Source organism: Capricornis sumatraensis, chromosome 14 (assembly GCF_032405125.1).
Source record: "Capricornis sumatraensis isolate serow.1 chromosome 14, serow.2, whole genome shotgun sequence".
NCBI classification, from domain to species: domain Eukaryota; kingdom Metazoa; phylum Chordata; class Mammalia; order Artiodactyla; family Bovidae; genus Capricornis; species Capricornis sumatraensis.
Genome location: NC_091082.1, coordinates 62790975 through 62812134, shown reverse-complemented (window position 1 = coordinate 62812134; position 21160 = coordinate 62790975). Strand labels below are relative to the sequence as shown.

The following is a 21160-nucleotide window of genomic DNA, read 5'->3' as shown; positions in this document are numbered from 1 at the left end:
TATGTATGGTTAACTCCCTTTGCTATTCACCTAAAACTATCACAACATTGTTAATCCAGCTATAATCCATTAAAAAACAAAAAGTTTTTTTCTATCACAATTTGAGATAAGAAATGATTTCATTTAACTTTAACTTGAATGAACTCTGATCTGTTTGTACTGTATTTTCTAAAGATCTGGGGTTAAATTACACGTTTTTATTTGAACAGCAAAAAACAATTATCAGTTAAAAAGACTATGTATAGCAACTCACTCCAGTATTCATGCCTGGGAAATCCCATGGACAGAGAAGCCTGGCAGGCTACAGTCCATGGGGTCGCGAAAGAATTGGACACAACTGATCGACTAAACAACAACATAGCATCTATTTCCTGCTGCTACTGCTGCTGAGTCACTTCAATCGTGTCCGACTCTGTGCGACCCCAGAGACGGCAGCCCACCAGGCTCCCCCGTCCCTGGGATTCTCCAGGCAAGAACACTGGAGTGGGTTGCCATTTCCTCCTCCAATGCATGAAAGTGAAAAGTGAAAGTGAAGTCGCTCAGTCGTGTCCGACCCTAAGCGACCCCATGGACTGCGGCCTTCCAGGCTCCTCCGTCCATGGGATTTTCCAGGCAAGAGTACTGGAGTGGGGTAGGTGAACCATATGGTATATTATTATTAGCATTTTCCAGTGCATTTTGTTTTCCCTGGAGCGAAATGGTTTTCCAGTGTTTTTATACTGGCTTAATTTTTCTATGTACTTAACAGTAATTCAAATTCAAACACTTTCTTAATTATGTAAATCTCTTTTACAAATGTTTTGGTACTGTGGGTGTTGCGTTAAATTTGTCTTCTTGAGGAAATCACTCCTGAAGACTGCTCTAGAAATGTGGGTTCACTGTTCTCTTGGCCTGGTTCCCCATTACTGTCACCCTCAGGACTCCTTCTGATTCTGTCTTGCATTGAATATTCTGAATCCTGGACCCCATGTATGTATTTATTTAATTCAAAACCTCATTTTTTGGTAGAGGACATTCTTTAGTAGTTTCCCAATAAAAGGAGTTTGGGAGATTGAAAAAAAAATAGACTATCTAAAATAAACATTTCTCCCCCCAGAAATGTATCAGGAACTTTATCTACCAGACTGACTAATTTCATTAGATACTAGTTCAATTAGTTACTGTCAGTATAAGTCCAAATAGGGGAGAGAGCACAAAAATAATTTGAACAGGGCAATCTTTTTAATAATAAAAAAAATTGTATATAATAAGAGAGTGACTACAAAGAGAATTTTTAAAACTATCCTAAGGCTGAGGAAGAGAAACCCAAAGAAGAGCAAATCAAGAAAGAAGATCCTCTCCCTAAAGCTGGCAGTGTGATCTCACTGTAGAAGGTATGACTGTAGACCAGTGGATGACGAAGAAGCTTTATGGACTGCCCCAGCAAAGCAGGACCACAAGGAAACAGGAAACATCCTCTAGGACGCAGGCAGCCAATATCAGCAGGCAGGTGAACGAAGAAAATCAGGACTCCTGGAGGCAGCTCAGAGGCAGAGCCTGTGTCAGTTTCTGGAAGACCACTGAGGAAGACCTCACTGAGCCAGGAGCTAGACCATGAGTTCACAGAGGGAATGCTCGAACTGTGTGCACAGCTGGACCACAATACCACTGGATGCACCAGAATCTTGTAGCAAGAGCAGGGAGCAATCACAACACATCAGAACGAGCACAAGTCCCTTCCTCAGGGTATCTCTGCAGCATCCTCTACTGGCACAATTTAATATTGTGTGTGTTCAGTGGCTCAGTCATATCCAACTATTTATGACCCCATGGACTGTAGACCACCAGGCATCTCTGTCCATGGGATTTTCCCTGCCAGGATACTGGAGTGGATTGCCATTTCCTCCTCCAGGAATTTAATACTGTACTTGCTGCAAAAAATAAATGCAAAAAATTGGACTAATGAAGATCAAGTGAAGAAGTGACAGTTGCTCAGTCATGGCCAACTCTTTGCGAGTCCATGGATTGTATCTTGCCAGGCCTCTGTCGGTGGAATTCTTTAGGCTAGAATACTGGAGTGGGTAGCCGTTACCTTCCAGATCAAGTATGAGGGTAGAACTGGAATGTGAACCGAGAACTTTCAGATGTACAAGCTGGACTTAAAAAAGGCAGAGGAACCAGAGGTCAAATTGCCAACACATGCTGGATCACAGAAAAAGAAAGGGACGTAAAAAAAAAAAAAAAAACCCTCTACTTCTGCTTCATTTCCTATGCTAAAGTTTTGACTGTGTGGATCACAACAAACTGGAAAATTCTTAAAGAGATGGGAATACCAGAGCTGACCTGCCTCCTGAGAAACCTATATGCAGTTCAAGAAGCAACAGTTAAAACCACAGGGAACAACAGACTAGTTCAAAATAGGGAAAGGAGTACGCCAAGGTTGTATGTTGTCACCCTGCTTATTTAACTGATATGCTGGGCTGGATGACTCACAAGCTGGAATCAAGATTATTGGGGAAAACATCAACAACCTCAGATATGCAGATACCACTTCAATGGCAGAAAGTGAAGAGGAACTAAAGAGACTCTTGATGAAGGTGAAGGAATGAAGCTAAAAGAAGAGAGTGAAAAGCTGGCTTAAAACTCAACATTCAAAAAATGAAGATCATGACATCCAGTCCTATCATTGCATGGCAAGTGGAAATTGTCAGATCTCATTTTCTTGGGCTCCAAAATCAATGTGGACGGTGACTGCAGCCACGAAATTAAAAGACACTTGCTTCTTGGAAGAATAACTATGACAAACCTAGACAGTGTATTAAAAACTAGAGGCATCACTTTGTCAAGAAAGGTCTGTATAGTCAGAGCTATGGTTTTTCCAGCAGTCATGTACGAATGTGAGAGTTGGACCATAAAGAAGGCTGAGGGCCAAAGAATTGATGCTATCGAACTGTGGTGTTGGAGAAGACTCTTGAGAGTCCCTTGGACAGCAAGGAGATCAAACCAGTCAACCCTAAAGGAAATCAACCCTGAATATTCATTGGAAAGACCAATACTGAAGCTGAAACTCAAATACTTTGGCCACCTGATGTGAACAGCAGACTCATTAGAAAAGATCCTGATGCTGGGAAGGATTGAGGGCAAGAGGAAAAGGGGTTGACAGAGGATGAGATGGCCAGATGGCATCACTGACTCAATGGACATGAGTTTGACCAAACTCCAGGAGATAGTGAAGGACAGGGAATCCTGGTGTGCAGTTCATGGGGCACAAGGAGTCAGACATGACTTAGTGACTGAAGGGAGGATACAGTTAAAATACATCATCTCTTCTAATTACTTAATAGCCACGTTATAAGTCAAAATTTCTTTTCCTAATGTAAGTCAAGAATGTAAATTGGTACAGATCCACTCAAGATAAATCTTGGTACAGATACACTCAACAATAAAAGTGGATCTGGTACAGACAATATGGAAAACAAAATGAAGGCGGCTCAAAGAGTTAAAACTAGATCTCCTATATGATTCAGCAATTCCACTTCTGGGTATATACCCAAAGGAAATGAAAACAGGATATCAAGGAGATAAATGCACCTGTGTTTATTGCAGCATTATTCACAATAGCCATGATATGGAAACAACCTAAGTGTCCAGCAACAGACAAATACATAAAGAGGATGTGGCAACAGGCTTCCCTGATGGCTCAGAGATAAAGAATCCACCTGCCAATGCAGGAGACTCAGGTTCGATCCCTGGTCTGGGAAGATCCCACATGACATGGAGCAACTAAGCCCAGGCACAACTATTGAGCCTGTGCTCTAGAGCCCAGAAGTTGCAGCTACTGAGCCCATAACAACAACTACGCAAGTCCACGTGACCTAGAGCCCAACAAGAAGTCACTGCTATGAAAATCCTGCACACCACAACTACAGAGGAGCCCCCTTGCTGCAACCTCAGAAAAGACTGCATGGCAATGAAGATCCAGCACCGCCAAAAATAAATCAATCAGTTCAGTTCAGTCGCTCAGTCATGTCCGACTCTTTGCGACTCCATGAATCACAGCACGCCAGGCCTCCCTGTCCATCACCATCTCCCGGAGTTCACTCAGACTCAGGTCCATTGAGTCAGTGATGCCATCCAGCCATCTCATCCTCTGTCGTCCCCTTCTCCTCCTGCCCCCAATCCCTCCCAGCATCAGAGTCTCTTCCAATGAGTCAACTCTTCGCATGAGGTGGTCAAAGCACTGGAGTTTCAGCTTTAGCATCATTCCCTCCAAAGAAATCCCAGGGCTGATGTCCTTTAGAATGGACTGGTTGGATCTCCTTGCAGTCCAAGGGACTCTCAAGAGTCTTCTCCAACACCACAGTTCAAAAGCATCAATTCTTTGGAGCTCAGCTTTCTTCACAGTCCAACTCTCACATCCATACATGACCACAGGAAAAACCATAGCCTTGACTAGACAGACCTTTATTGGCAAAGTAATGTCTCTGCTTTTAAATATGCTATCTAGGTTGCTCATAACTTTTCTTCCAAGGAGTAAGTGTCTTTTAATTTCATGGCTGCAATCACCATCTGCAGTGTTTTTGGAGCCCAAAAATATAAAGTCTGACACTGTTTCCACTGTTTCCCCATCTATTTCCCATGAAGTGATGGGACCGGATGCCATGATCTTTGTTTTCTGAATGCTGAGCTTTAAGCCAGCTTTTTCACTCTCCTCTTTCACATTCATCAAGAGGCTTTTTAGTTCCTCTTCACTTTCTGCTATAAGGGTGGTGTCATCTGCGTATCTGAGGTTCTTGATATTTCTCCCAGCAATCTTGATTCCAGCTTGTGCTTCTTCCAGCCCAGCATTTCTCATGATGTACTCTGCATATAAGTTAACATATGAACACTATGAAAAGGCAAAATGATAGGATACTGAAAGAGGAACTCCCCAGATCGGTAGATGCCCAATATGCTACTAGAGATCAGTGGAGAAATAACTCCAGAAAGAATGAAAGGATGGAGCCAAAGCAAAAACTATACCCAGTTGTGGATGTGACTGGTGATAGAAGTAAGGTCCAATGCTGTAATGAGCAATATTGCATAGGAACCTGGAATGTCAGGTCCATGAATCAAGGCAAATTGGAAGTGGTCAAACAGGACATGGCAAGAGTGAACGTTGACATTCTAGGAATCAGCAAACTAAAATGGACTGGAATGGGTGAATTTAACTCAGATGACCGTTATATCTACTACTGCGCGCAGGAATCCCTTAGAAGAAATGGAGTAGCCATCATGGTCAACAAAAGAGTCCGAAATGCAGTACTTGGATGCAATCGCAAAAACGACAGAATGATTTCTGTTCATTTCCAAGGCAAACCATTCAATATCACAGTAATCCAAGTCTATGCCCCAACCAGTAAACACTGAAGAAGCTGAAGTTGAATGGTTCTATGAAGACCTACAAGACCTTCTAGAACTAACACCCAAAAAAGATGTCCTTTTCATTATAGGAGACTGGAATGCAAAAGTAGGAAGTCAAGAAACATCTGGAGTAACAGGGAAATTTGGCCTTGGAATACAGAATGAAGCAGGGCACAGGCTAATAGAGTTTTGCCAAGAAAATGCACTGGTCATAGCAAACACCCTCTTCCAACAACACAAGAGAAGACTCTACACATAGACATCACCAGATGATCAACACCGACATCAGACTGATTATATTCTTTGCAGCCAAAGATGGAGAAGCTTTATACAGTCAATAAAAACAAGACCAGGAGCTGACTGTGGCTCAGATCATGAACTCCTTATTGCCAAATTCAGACTGAAACTGAAGAAAGTAGGGAAAACCACTAGATCATTCAGGTATGACCTAAATCATATCCCTTATGATTATACAGTGAAAGTGAGAAATAGATTTAAGGGACTAGATCTGATAGATAAGAGTGCCTTATGAACTATGGACGGAGGTTCGTGACATTGTACAGAAGACAGGGATCAAGACCACCCCCATGGAAAAGAAATGCAAAAAAAAGTTTAATTAATTAATTAATTTTTAAAGAAAGGGTGTACAAGGGAATATTATTCAACTATGAGAAAGAAGGAAATCTCACCATTTGCACCAATAAAAGTGGGTCTTAAGGACATTATGTTAGTGACATAAGCCAGATAGAGACAGACAAAACAGCAGGATATCACTTATATGAAGAATCTAAAAAAGTCAAACTCGTAAAAACAGAGCATAAACTGGTGGTTACTGGGGAGTGAGGGAATAGGAGAGATGTTGTTTTGGAGTACAAACTTGTAACCAGAGGTAAATAAGCCTTGAAGATCTAACACACACTGTAGTTAAAATAGACAACACTGTTAAGAGACTAGACCTTAATCATTCCAATCACAAAGAAATAACTGATAAACATGTGATGCGACAGAGGGACTAATGCTACAACTGCAATCATATTACAACATATAAACATTAAATCAACATGTCGTACACTTTAAGTTTACACAGTGTTATATGTCAAATATATTTCAATTTTCAAAAAAATCACCGCATTTGAACAATCTGGAATTCTTCTCAGCTAGGACCTGATAGCCTCTTTGTCCACAACTATCTTGATCAGTCACCTGAAGTTAAATAAAGCTAAGTAAAGGTCTTTTGCCACTAGAAAAACAAGAAATTATTATTCTATTATAGAAGTATATATGATTTACAAAAGTATTCAAAAAGAGCTCCAACAGAGATCTATAGACTATACCAATGTCAATTTTCTAGTTTGTGTATTGTACTATAGTTACATCAACTTCTCATTATATAGCTTTTGAGTTAAGCCAGCAAGCACAAATTAAAAACTGAAACAATTTATTATCAAAACTGGCACATCTCTGAATCACTCTACAAATGATCAAACTGCCGTCTAGTAATGATGTGTTTTATATATATATATATTATATATATATAAATGTATATGCAATGATTGTACTCTCCCAAATTAGGATCAGATACAAGTAACCCACGGAAATATTTTCCTCCTAGCTTATGGCTTATGTTACTCAGTACAAATGAAGCTGCATACTTACAACAAATCTAGCCATTACAACTTGCTTGCTATATCAGTACTTCATTCCGACTCACACATCAGGCATCATGGCAGATCCCTGAGAACAAAGTGATCTGACAGACATAAACCATGAAGCCAAAATCCCTCCCCAGCTAACCTTCCACAAAGTCTGAAATTACCATCACTACAACTCCACTTCTTGTTAAGGAACTGTGAAGAGGCTAGTTTTCCAAACATGTATGGTATTACTTTCCCTGAATCATTTTATTACAAATTAAGACGTAATACTTAGCAAAAATCAACTAATCATAAAACAAATACAACAAAAACTGAAATTTTCCCCACTCACTTTTTGGCTATCTAGCATAACCAATGGAGAAGGAAATGGCAACCCACTCCAGTATTCTTGCCTAGAGAATCCCATGGACAGAGGAGCCTGGTGGACTGCCGTCCATGGGATCGCACAGCCGGACACAACTGAAGAGACTTAGCACGCATGCATTGGAGAAGGAAATGGCAACCCACTCCAGTATTCTTGCCTAGAGAATCCCACGAACAGAGGAGCCTGGTGGGCTGCCGTCCATGGGGTCGCACAGCTGAACACAACTGAAGCGACTTAGCACGCATGCATTGGAGAAGGAAATGGCAACCCACTGCAGTATTCTTGCCTAGAGAATCCCATGGACAGAGGAGCCGAGTGGGCTGCTGTCCATGGGGTTGCACAGTCGGACACAACTGAAGCGACTTAGCACGCATGCATTGGAGAAGGAAATGGCAACCCACTCCAGTATTCTTGCCTGGAGAATCCCAGGGACAGAGGACCCTGGTGGGCTGCCGTCTATGGGGTCGCACAGAGTCGGACACGACTAAAGAGACTTAGCAGCAGCAGTAGCATAACCAATGATCCATCAAAGCATCGAAGTGGGTACTATGCAATAACGCTACTTATCGTGTATATAGTGTATTTCAAATACTAGACAAAGCTTTAAAATCCATATCAATTTCAGGGTATATAAGAAAATCTTCTGCAGTATTTCTACACATGGTGAGACCAAAATCCATGAAAATATCAGCTGGAGAAGGACAAAGAAGATTGCCATCTCCACTTTGGAAACACCAGAAGAGCTTGACCTGATTGGATTTGCTTTGACATTTTAACTGGAACCTCTCAATAATTAGGCTTAGGCTGCTCATCTCACACATTTCAGATTACAATCATCTTGCTTTCACCCCTCAGCTGTTATTGTTGGTCTTCTCCTAAACAAATCAATCAGCTTTTCTCCCAGGGCAAGGTGCCCTGGGGTTTGAAATCACTGAGCAATCACTTGAATGCCCCAGGTATACTCTCCCTTTCAAATTCCACTGGAAAAACACCAAAGAATACCAATCCATTTATTTTCTAATTGGTTTAATTTTAAATTTAGCATATAAACAAAATTTAATTGGATACAGTCTTTAAAAGTATATACTCAGAAGTTAAATGGCTTGGCTTAAACCCTGGCTCTATTAGTTTCTGGCCAACTGACTGAGTTACTTAATTTCATTAAGTTTCTGTTTCATCTTCTGAAAAAAAACAGGATAATAATTATTATATCGCTCTCACGTTGTTATGACAATTAAATTTTACAATGGCCATTACAGTAAGTCAATAAATGTTGCCTGTTAATGTTTTTTTTTCTTATGTCCAGTTCCTAAATAAAGCTTAATATGTAAAATCTAACATGAGTGTTTGAAAAAAGCAAAACAACATGAACACAACAAATCTTCAAACATGAGAACAGTCTTCACATATCCTCTAAACAAGGAGTCTATCAGGTACAACATTCTATTATTCTCTACAAATTACAGTGAATTTAGTCAATGCTCTAACTTTATAAAATCTTTATATACTTTTTATTCACTTACTCAACAAGTTTTTAAAAAGACCAGAGTAAGAATATTTATGTGGTAGTTGGTATTTGATTGTATGACCTCGAGAAAGCTATTTAACCTCTCTAGCCTCAATTTCCCTAACTGTATAATGAAGACAATAGCATCTACACCTCATAGGCAGCATCTACACCTCATAGGCAGCATCTAGAACAGTGCTCAGCACAGAGAAACTTCTAAGGAAGGACTATGTAACTATAAAGCATTGCTTCCTAGCATGGTGCCAGATATTGGAGATTCTGGGAGAAATGACACAGTACTTGCGTACAAGTACTTGCTTTTGAACTGTGGTGTTGGAGAAGACACTTGAGAGTCCCTTGGACTGCAAGGAGATCCAACCAGTCCATCCTAAAGGAGATCAGTCCTGGCTGTTCATTGGAAGGACTGATGTTGAAGCTGAAACTCCAATAGTTTGGCCACCTGACACAAAGAGCTGACTCACTGGAAAAGACCCTGATGCTGGGAAAGATTGAGGGCAGGAGGAGAAGGGGACAACAGAGCTTGAGATGGCTGGATGGCATTACTGACTCGATGGACATGAGTTTGGGTGGACTCCGGGAAGTGGTGATGGACAGGGAGGCCTGGCGTGCTGCTGTTCATAGGGTCACAAAGAGTTGGACATGACTGAGCAACTAAACTGAACTGAACTTGCCTACAAAGCAGTCAAAACCAAATGGTATATACAATTATCTACACATAAGGAATCCTTATACGTCAAGGCTATATATTGTCACCCTGCTTATTTAACTTATATGCAGAGTACATCATGAGAAATGCTGGGCTGGAAGAAGCACAAGCTGGAATCAATAACCCCAGATATGCAGATGACACCACTCTTATGACAGAAAGCGAAGAAGAACTAAAGAGCCTCTTGACGAAAGTGAAAGAGGAGAGTGAAAAAGTTGGCTTAAAGCTCAACATTCAGAAAATTAAGATCGTGGCATCCGGTCCCATCACTTCATGGCAAATAGATGGGGAAACAGTGACCGACTTTATTTTTCTGGGCTCCAAAATCACTGCAGATGGTGATTGCAGCCATGAAATTAAAAGACGCTTACTCTTTGGAAGGAAAGTTATGACCAACCTAGATAGCATATTCAAAAGCAGAGACATTATTTTGCCAACAAAGGTCCGTCTAGTCAAGGCTATGGTTTTTCCCATAGTCATGTATGGATGTGAGAGTTGGACTATAAAGAAAGCTGAACACCAAAGAATTGATGCTTTTCAACTGTGGTGTCGGAGAAGACTCTTGATAGTCCCTTGGACTGCAAAGAGATCCAACCAGTCCATCCTAACAGAGATCAGTCCTGGGTGTTCTTTGGAACAGCTGATGTTGAACCTGGAACTCCGATACTTTGGCCACCAGATGCGAAGGGCTGAATCATTTGAAAAGACCCTGATGCTCGGAAAGATTGAAGGCAGGAGAAGAGGACAAGAGGATGAAATGGTTGGATGGCATCACCAACTCAATGGACATTAGTTTGGGTAGACTCTGTCAATTGGTGATGGGCAGGGAGGCCTGGCATGCTGCGGTTTACGGGGTTGCAGAGTCGGTCACAACTGAGCAACTGAACTGAACTGAAGGAATCCTTGAACTTGAATTCACAGATAAATAAATTTTTCATAATAAAAATTATCATTTTTAAAACCCCAAATATTGCAAATTAGCATCCAGAATGGGTGATGGGTACACTGAGGTTCAATATATTATTTTTTTACTTTTGTGTATGTTGTACATTTCACATAATGAGAAGTTGTTTTTAAAAATGATAAATCACTTTCCATCTCAGAAGGTAAGCCAAAATTATGTGATCTGAAGTATTTACTTTAACACAGATGTCTTTATACTACAAATGAACTCTGTCGACAGCAGTGCTTAAAATTCAGAGGTTAAGAATTCCCTTGACAAGACTGCCACCTACTGGATCACCTTAAATTCCACTATTCACATTTTGTGATTTAAACACAAATATAATCCAATAAAAAGCAAGGGTTTCTTAAAAAAAAAATGGAAATTCAAGTATTTGAAAAACACCCCACGTCATAGAAAATTCTGTCTGCTGTGTGAAACCAAGTATTGCTTGGGCAAGTCCCATTAGCCAGAAGCAATCTCAGTCACGTTTAGTTTGGATGTTTAGAGGTCATCTGACAGATGTGTGAAAAAAGAAGCAAAAAAAAACAACAAATTTGGTAAGTATTGCTGAGTATATGAACACATGGTTGTTAGACATTACCATCTACATTAATTATGTTAAAATAAAAGCAATATATTAAGTAGTTATACATGGAATGAATTTTTTAAACTATTCTACTGTTATACAAACAAGTACATCTGGTTTAGAAAAATTTCTAATGAAAGCAATATATACCATTCAAAAAGTGCTTCATCTCAAACAACTTTGGCAGAAGTTGAGATACTACGCTCTGGAAAGATGCCTAAAAGTTACTCAAAAAGTAGCTAAGTAATGATGAAGGCATTAATGTCAAAGATTATTGAGAAGAGCCTGAATCAAGCTGCCTTATGAATATGAGAATATGGGCAAAGGCAACATTTCTAAGTAATTATTATGTGCAATGTATTTTAAATGTATGTATAAATGTTTAAGTTAACAATGAAAACATAAATAGGCATTCAACTATTTCACCTATATTCACCAAGGTTTCTATATTCAAATTAATCCATCTTGGAGCTTCTCATTAGTAAAAGGAAGGACTGCTTTATATACAAGCATAGTACAGGCCTCTATAGTACAGGCATAATATATCATTTAATCATAAAACTTCAATATTTGTAACTACCATTTGTTTAAAGTTAAATTATTTAACACCTAACACTTCTTTGCCTATGTTATTCATATACTACAAACTGGTTAATGCCCTTTGTTATGCCAAATAGAAATGCCTTTTATTACACCAGAAGGGAAGTGCTCAGGGAATTTTTCAAAGACAAAGGGTTTGACTGGGATCCTGGCAAATTCTGGGACAATTTGAGCACCTAGATAATTAAACACTACAGTGAATCATGAACTATTTCAGGAGAGAGAGAATTCAAGAGTGAATATCAAAAACAAACAGTAATAAATGGAAAAAAAAGGGAGAGGTCTGGCTTACAGGAGAAATGTCAAGGGCTGCCTCGAGAAAATGCAAAAGATGGAAAATTACCACTTTGCATTCATCATGATAAAGATTGGTTCAGACAAGAATTATGAATGAAAGCTAAACCCAAGAGCAAATTTTGATTTGATGAGAACCAAAACCAAACAGAAAGTTTTGATGAGAAGCAAGATATTTTCCTGGGTCTCCCAACAAACTGCTTACTAGTTACAAAGGGGGAGGGGGAAAAAAAAAGAAAAAAGGAATTACAGTGGAGAAATCAGACATCTTGGCTGGAAATCAAAAATTACCATCACAAGAAAGGGACAGATGGTTATCTAGAGCCTCCACATGTGATACACTGTGAAGGAGAGAAATCATCAATGCAGCAATAAATTATCTGCATCTCTCCTTGGAAGGAAAGTTATGACCAACCTAGATAGCATATTCAAAAGCAGAGACACTACTTTGCCAACAAAGATCAGTCTAGACAAGGCTATGGTTTTTCTAGTGGTCATGTATGGATATGAGAGTTGGACTGTGAAGAAAGCTGAGCGCAGAAGAATTGATGCTTTTGAACTGTGGTGTTGGAGAAGACTCTTGAGAGTCCCTTGGACTGCAAGGAGATCCAACCAGTCCATTCTGAAGGAGATCAGCCCTGGGTGTTCTTTGGAGGGAATGATGCTAAAGCTGAAACTCCAGTACTTTGGCCACCTCATGCAAAGAGTTGACTCATTGGAAAAGACTCTTGATGCTGGGAGGGATTGGGGGCAGGAGGAGAAGGGGATGACAGAGGATGAGATGGCTGGATGGCATCACCGACTCGATGGACGTGAGTCTGAGTGAACTCTGGGAGTTGGTGATGGACAGGGAGGCCTGGCGTGCTGCGATTCATGGGGTCGCAAAGAGTAGGACACAACTGAGCAACTGAACTGAACTGACTGAATCATGAGGAAATATTAGATAAATCCAAACTGAGCAATGTCATATTAACAAGAGGGAAAAGAGATGTATTCTTCAATAATGTCCATGTTTTAAGACAAAGACTCTGGAAATCTTTCAAAATTAAAGAAACCTAAAGACGTATGGCAGCTAAATGCAGTATCTGACCCTAATGTGAATCCCAAACTGGATGGGGGGGAAAGGACATTACTGGGTTCACTGGCAAAATCAGAGACAAATAGTAGATTAGATAAAAAGTATTATATGGAAAATAAGTTTACTGAAGTTGATACATGTAATGTGGTTACGTAAGAGATAGCCCTACCCGTAGTTTTCCTAGTAAAGACACATTTCCTAACGAAGTAGACAAGGGAAAAGCATCATGGTATATACAACTTACTCTTCAACTGTTCAGAAAACCAATCATGTTTTTCGGTGTGGGAGTGTGTGGGGGGGTGTGTGCATGTGTGTGTCTATGAGTGTGTGTAAGGAAGGAAAAATTGAGATATAGACTGAGAAAATGTTTGGAAAGCAAATGGGATAAAACGTTATTAGTAGGTGATTCTGAGTACACATGTATTCTCTATACTAATTTTATTGTTTTAACTCTTCTGTAAATTTGAAATTTTTTCCAAATAAAAAGTTTAACACATTGCTGTATCTACTGCTAACAAAAATTAAACACAGAAATAAATATAGAAATTCATGCACACCCATGTGTATGTATGTATGGTTGTGTTTATATATTTAAAATACAAATCTCTTAAAGATTCTAAAATATCAGTAAATAAATGGACTTTTTAATAATCAAAAATGATTAAGAAGGGACGGTGTCTGTACTATATGTAAATAAGGAAGAGCAAGAAAAAGCCCTAATTGGATTGAAACAGTTACTACTGAAGAAATAAAGCCATTTCATGTTTATTTACCCCCATCAATTGAGATTTTCAATGAACCAGTTTCATCTAACTTATTTAAGAGGAGAAAACATTATTATTCTCATTCTCATTTTTAAATGGAGAAACTGAAACATGGTGAAAAGCCAGAAAGTAACACAGCAGAGATTTGATAGTATGTCTCTTGAAACAATAACAATGTCAATACAAGTTTTGGATAGTATGTAGGAGCAAGCTGCTTACCTTTCAATAGCTAATTCTTTGTTAGAAAGTTGCTGCACTGTAATCACAACCTTCTTCTCTATTCCTTGTTTTAATTTGAAATAAAATTTATCTCGATCCTTAGGCACAGGACTGAAAAATGCAAAAAAGAACAGAAATGATCAATAATTAAAAACAATAAAATGGTCATCTATTTCAAGGTTAGAATGAAACAAGAGTATTTAACAACCTTATTAAGATATATCAAACTTTCACCTTGACACAAAGTAAATAACAAACTTTGGTTCTATCAGTTTCAGGTGTACAGCAAGTGAATCAGTTATACATATACATATATCCACTCTTTTTTGGATTCTTTTCCCATACAGGTCATTACAGAGTACTGAGTAGAGTTCCTTGTGCTTGCTATACAGTAGGTTCTAATTAGTTGTCTTTTTAACATATAGCAGTGTGTATATACCAACCCCAATTCTCCCAATTGATTTATCTCCCCTCACTTTCCCCCTTGTAACCATAAGTATATTTTAAATCAAAACTTTTTAAATTACATCATTTCAAATTTTAGTTTTTAAATTTTAACAAATTTGGGAACATGGTTTATTTAATTTTAAAACTGTTGTATTTCTGGTTTAGCGGGTTATATGGTTATGAATGCTTTTAACACAGTTAAATTCAAGGCAAAACAAGTGAGAACAAGAGCTTACTTTTAAACATCCAGAATTAGAGATGACTGTGACAAATCCAAGAAAATATAAATAAAAGATGAACAAAGAGGAATAGATCAGGGCAAGTTAAATTCTAGCCTAGGCCAGACTGACAATTCTTAAGAATTAGTCCATTAAAACAGTAAGTGTTTATAATATAAGCTGTCTTATCTGAAAAGGAAAAATACTTTCAGTCACTTATTTGACCTAAGTCTCAATTTCTATAACTTAAAAAAAAAAAAAGATAAAATACCTACCTAATAATTATTGTCAGAAACAAAGGCAAAGTAATCACATAGGTGATCAATAAGAGTATAACTATTTCTTATTATCTGCCTATTTTTAAACTAAAGAACAACATTCCAAATATACAACAGAAGGAAACAGTTAATTAAATGATGGTCAAATCATACAAAATACTACTGACAACTATTAAAAACAATTCTAATTTAAAATATTTTAGGGACTTCCCTGGTGTCCAGTGGTTCAAAACCCACCTTGCAATACAGGGAACACGAGTTTGATCCCTAGTCTGGGAACTAGGATCCCACACGCCATGGAGCAATTAAACCTACATGCCACAACTAGAGAGCAAACATACAGCAACTACTGAGCCCATAAGACAAGATCCCACAGGACGCAACCAAGTAAGTATTAAAAAAATAAATAAATGAAAACATTTTAATGGGAAAATTCTTACATCATGAAGTTAAAAGAAAAAACTACATATATATATGTATATATAACTGTATAAAATACACTCTGGAGGTGGAGGGGGAGGGATAGTAGGGATTGACATGTACGTACTATGTTTAAAATAACCAACAAGGACCTACTGTATAGCACAAGGAACACTGTTCAATATTCTGTAAAAATCTAAATGGAAAAAGAATTTGAAAAAGAATAGAGACTTGTATACAGATAACTGAATCACTTTGTACACCTGCAACTATTACAGCATTGTTAATCAACTGTACTCCAATATAAAATAAGTTTAAAAAGTACACCCTAGTATCAAATATTTTTGATAAAATTGTGATAAAATAAAATGTATTTTTAAGAATTTTGACAAAATAATTTTACATTTTTGATATTAAAAATTATTTTTAATAATTAAAGTGATTATTGCTGACAAGACCATAAAATTTTATTCTAATTTTACTTTTACTAATTCTTCTATAGTAAGTATATCAGTATTTTAAAATATCAAGAAAATAATTTACATAAACTATCTGAAAAGCCTGACAAAAGTGAACCATGCATCTGCCAATGAAGTTTTTCTGTATCATCCCAAAGCTTTATAACAACAGTGTATAATTTCTGGAACCTATATATTAGTCAATATTATATTTCAGACACAATACTAATTTTTATTTTTTCCAAATAATCTCACCTAAAGTTTCCTTTTCCATCATCTTCTTTTACCTCCAACGAGACACTGAAGGTAAACACATCACTGTCGGGGGTAGGAATAACCGAGTCTTTAACATCAGATACTTGTCTAGAAGATCGTTTGAAAGCTGTACAGAAACTATATAAAATTCTGCTTACCTAAAAGAATAAAAGTGGAAATAATATTAGACAAAGATTTTAACTGCATTTTCATCACCTCTAATTCTTGAATCTATAATTTCCCAAGGTCACAATGTTCTTAATAGACAAAGAAGATATATGGTAAGCATATAGATACATATGAGAGAGAGAGTTTGTAACATATAGTGTATACACACACACAGACACACACAGTTGACCCTTGAAGAACACGGGTTTAAAGTGCCTAGGTCCACTTATACTTTTTCAACACTAAATACTACAGTACTACATGACCCACGGTTGGTTGAATCAGCATATGTGGAACAGTGGAGGGCCAAGTATAAATTACCCATGAATTTTTGACTGAGCAGGTCAGTGCCCCTAATACACTCCACCTCCCCAGCACACTGTTCAAGGGTCAACTGTAGTTTGTTTCTTTCAATCTGGCATTTAATAAACAGCATAATAAAGATGTTTAAAGTCACAAAAGAAGTTGCATGTACTTATAGATGTTTCTAGGACATAGATGTTTCTAGGACTCATAAGATACTATATTGAAAAGAATGAATCCTAAAACAATTACTAGAATGATGCTAGTATCTAAATCTTCCTGGTGAACACACACAAATGAGGTTTTAGCCCAAGTTGTCAATTTCTCCTTTCACTTCCCTCAGCTTCAGAGGGCTAGATCCTGAGCCATACAATAAACTCTGTTCTTTGCAAAATGAAACAAAACATGGCAACATGATTTAAAGAGCTTCCAGTGTTGTTTCCCAATACTGTTGCTATATAAATGTGTCACAAAATGAATGAATCTGAAACGTTTTTATTTATTAGTATTAAGCCACTCTGGTGATTACTTGATATATAAATATGCATATATATATTATAAATGACTTACTCTCCTCCCCTAATATGGAGGAGCACTCTAAATCTCACAATCTTCCAGAGATTATTTTCTTCCTTGGTTTCAAAAGAAGTACCATATCATCTCAAATTTGTATTCTTGAAGCACAAAAGACCTTTCAAATCTCTCAGGTCACCCACACATTGAACAAATAAAAACAAGATGAAATAAGAATGATTTAAACAAAAGTAATATTTTCAAAATCTCACACTGGAAGGTACTAGTAAAGAGACTTCTCTGAATATTAACAAACCCTTCACTTTGGATAAAGTGAATTCAAATTACTCTCAGTGTTAGTCTAAGATTATAATACTTTATAATTCACTTGAAGTAAGAGCACTCTCATTAACAGAACTTCCTAAAGTATGGATGTCCTTCCTCAATTTTCTATTTTTGCTACATTCTTATATCCTACCTTTTCTCATACACACCAAATCACAAACTTCAAAAACTTCCAGCAGCCACACTTATACCTAAGTACTGAATCATTACCCTAACTGCCTTTCCAGGGCCAAATCAACAGTTATCTAAATTAACTGACTTATACATTTTAACTGTATAAGAATGCTGCCTGTCATCCCAAAGTTGAGCTTCAGCAACAGCATCATATTTGTATAATACTGCTTATAAAATGTTAATGCTATTATAATTTTATATAAAAAGTAAAAATAAAGCAACAAAGGATTGATATTAATAAAAACTTTATACTTCAAATTTTATACAACTAAGCCAATGATAAATTCACTTATTCATGCAACAAATATTCTTTCAGTGTCTTCTGTGTATTAAGTATTTGTTTTAGGGGCAAGGGATACAACAATGAACATGGAGCTTAAGTTTCAGCACAGGTTAAGTTGAATGTGCTTGGGGTGAGTGGCAAGGAATCATTAGGTAACACAAAAGCAGGTATGTTCAGTCTCAAGTGGATCTTTAATTCACTTAGTGCAATAATTTAAGTGTTAAGGACAACAGAATCAAAGAACATGGTGGAAATAAGTCACTAAAGAGTATACCTACAAGGTAAAGTGTAAATAGGCACTTTAAACTTTTTCAGTTGAGTACTCCCCAGTTCCTAACTTCAATTACAATGTGAAGTCTATCATTTACTTTATAAATTTTGAAGAAAACAAAACAAATTTTAAGCATATTTTTAAGAAAACATTATTTGTGAAAACAGAATACCTATAATTTTTGATACATTAGTAGAGTTAAACCCTAACCATATTTATTATTCTCTCCTATAGTCATTTCATTTTCTTTGTATCAGAGCTATCAGCAAGCCTGCCATTTGAGTCCACACCAAAAAAAAGTCAAAGAACTTGGCAAATTCTAAAGCATGGGCAAGGGTCAGGAATTTCTTTTTTAAAAACCTAAGTATATGGGGTGGAGCCAGAGTAGCAGAGAATGATGGGAGTGGAGGGAGTGGAATAAGACTACAACTTTCTGTTTTTGAAGGAAGGACTCAACAGTACATTAACAACAATTTAATCCACTCCTGTATTTAATCCTGACTATGTCTTAGAAGTTGTTATTTCCAACAAGGTTAAAATCATTTGTGAGTTCTACAGTCTGTGAATAAGCTGGAATGATGATCCAAGAATGGGTAAGGTAGAGTGGCTTAAAAGACAATGATTATCAGTATCTATAGTTATTGGAACAAATTGGGTAACTGATCTCATCATGAAGAGAAAATTTTAGACATAATACCATGGAAAATATTCTATATGCATCACACTATTAAATACACACACACACACAAAATCTAGAACAGGCATTTTCTTTGCAGATGTCAAAAGGTTTATTAACAAATAATACAGTACAATTTTTCCCCAGGAGGCAGTACCTATAGAAAGCACTGGTTAAACACAAAACTATCTCTTGGGGTGGTGGCTGTTGTTTTTGAAGAGTTGGGGAAAAGGGCACAGGAAGATACGTGGAAAGGAGATACACCAAAATCTTAATTCTGGCGGAATTCTGAGTAACCTTTCTTTGGTATTTCAGTAGTTTCCAAATTTTCAAATATGTAGTACATGTTAACAGTCCAAGAAATACTATTAGACAAAATATTTACTTAAATAACACAGCCAATTCTTCTAAAATAAAGCCTTTTCACTGATAATGGTGAAAGAGAATCATCTCTTTTAAAAACAAGCATCAAGAAAATGTTCACTCAAAAAATAAATGTAGAAAAGTCATCCTATAAAAGAATACCCAGAAAGGTATGTGTTAAAATTTTTAAAACTTGCTCAAATATACTACTGAAAGGAACAAAAAAAAGGCACTATCAAATAAGAAATTTTTTAATAATAAAAATCAACTTATTTGAGAAAAACACTAACAATACAACTTCCAAATTAATTTCCAAAATAAGGCATTTTGCTAAAATACCATCTCAATAAATATGTTAAGAAACAATATTTTCTAAAGAATTATGTTTTCTTTTATGTAGTGGTGTATCAGCAATCCCAAGAAAAACCAGAGCTTTAAGAATAAAGATCTTCTTAATGATATTCTTGGTATTTATCATAAAATACAGCTGAATGCCTTTAACAGAAGATAGTAACAACCTGTTCTAAAATACAACACTGAGAACTGCTAGTAAGTATAACATACAAACAGAAAAATCCGTTTTGAAGGAAACAGCTACACTGACTAGTAGAAATAAATTCTTAAAAGAGTCAACTAAGATTTTTAACTGTATCTTTAAAAACAGCGTTGTATAATATATCCACAAAGATTCAACAAGAATAAGTGCCTTTATGGCTTTTTTCACTATGCTTTCTGATATTAGGCTTTGTCTGCAATTCTTCACCAGAATGTTCCCTCTACAAAGATCATCAGCATTAAGATACTTCTGGGTGGTTCCCCCAACTCTTTTGCCATAGACAATTAACATCCACTCCAGCAGAGTCCCTCAGAAGAATATCCAGGGTAACAGATCAAATATATCCTAACCCTCCTGTGGGAAACCCTAATTCTCATGTCACAGGTCCAAAAAAGCCATCACCCACACTGGGCCTCCCCTCTACCACAGCTGGTATCTGCTGCTTGTGGAATTTTATGGTGAAATAAGAGCATATCACAGTGACAAATGGTAGTGGCAGCCATGCTGCAACTTTCTGTTTAGAAGTTGTCTTCTTGCTTTTAACTGACAAACTTCTTCAAATCTCATCCAGGGACTCTGCAAACAATGGAAAACAAATTAGCGACATTGTACATGGTACATATTTAAGCAGTAAGAACATCTGTCGTCTGTCCCAGAACTATCTTTGCCAACTGTCTGTACCCATTAAGAGGGGCCCATATACTAAGAACTAATGTTGTCCCTTCACCATAGAACAAGAAACTTCTGGGAACCAGATAATCAGTAAATGCGACAAAGGGCAAGTCATTATTTTTTGAGAGGAGACAGGAAGATATCAGACACCTTCTATAAAAGGCATGAGTAAAACCCAAAGGTTGCTGAAATGACCAAAATATCCCTTTATAAAGCATAACTGAAAGGTAAAAATCTACATTTACTTTTTATAATAAAGTAACAGGAAAGTTATTACTGAAAAATATGTGGGTCTTCAGAATCATATACTTCCTCTGAAAACCAGCTTTATTATCTATTATCTTAGACTTGGGATACGGAAATGGTAACCAATTTATCACCCAAACCAGAACACTTTTGAGAATAAAATGGAGGCTTTAATAATATACTTAGACAACAGGCATAATCTATAACTGCTCCAGGCAAAGAGAAGTGTAAGATCACTAGTCTAAACAAATACTATCTCTGTTATGGAGATGTTATGAGTATCAAGTAAGTATTTAACACAGTGCCTGGCATAAGCCCTATGTCTATACTGGGTTATTTGTATTTAGAAATGATCGCTCATAATACAATTGAATGATGACTGTCAAGTATTT

General features: G+C 37.2%; 1 protein-coding gene across 2 annotated transcripts in view; it reads right to left on the bottom strand.

Moving 5' to 3' along the window:
• Window positions 1-21160, bottom strand: part of RABGAP1L (RAB GTPase activating protein 1 like) — a 721006-nt gene that overhangs the window by 602975 nt on the left and 96871 nt on the right. For both annotated transcript variants that reach the window (XM_068986467.1, XM_068986468.1), the window contains exons 6-7: window positions 16199-16356; window positions 14123-14233 (exon numbers count right to left, since the gene is read on the bottom strand). In XM_068986467.1, coding sequence (XP_068842568.1) covers window positions 14123-14233; window positions 16199-16356 — 269 coding nt within the window. The remainder of the gene's footprint in view (window positions 1-14122; window positions 14234-16198; window positions 16357-21160) is intronic.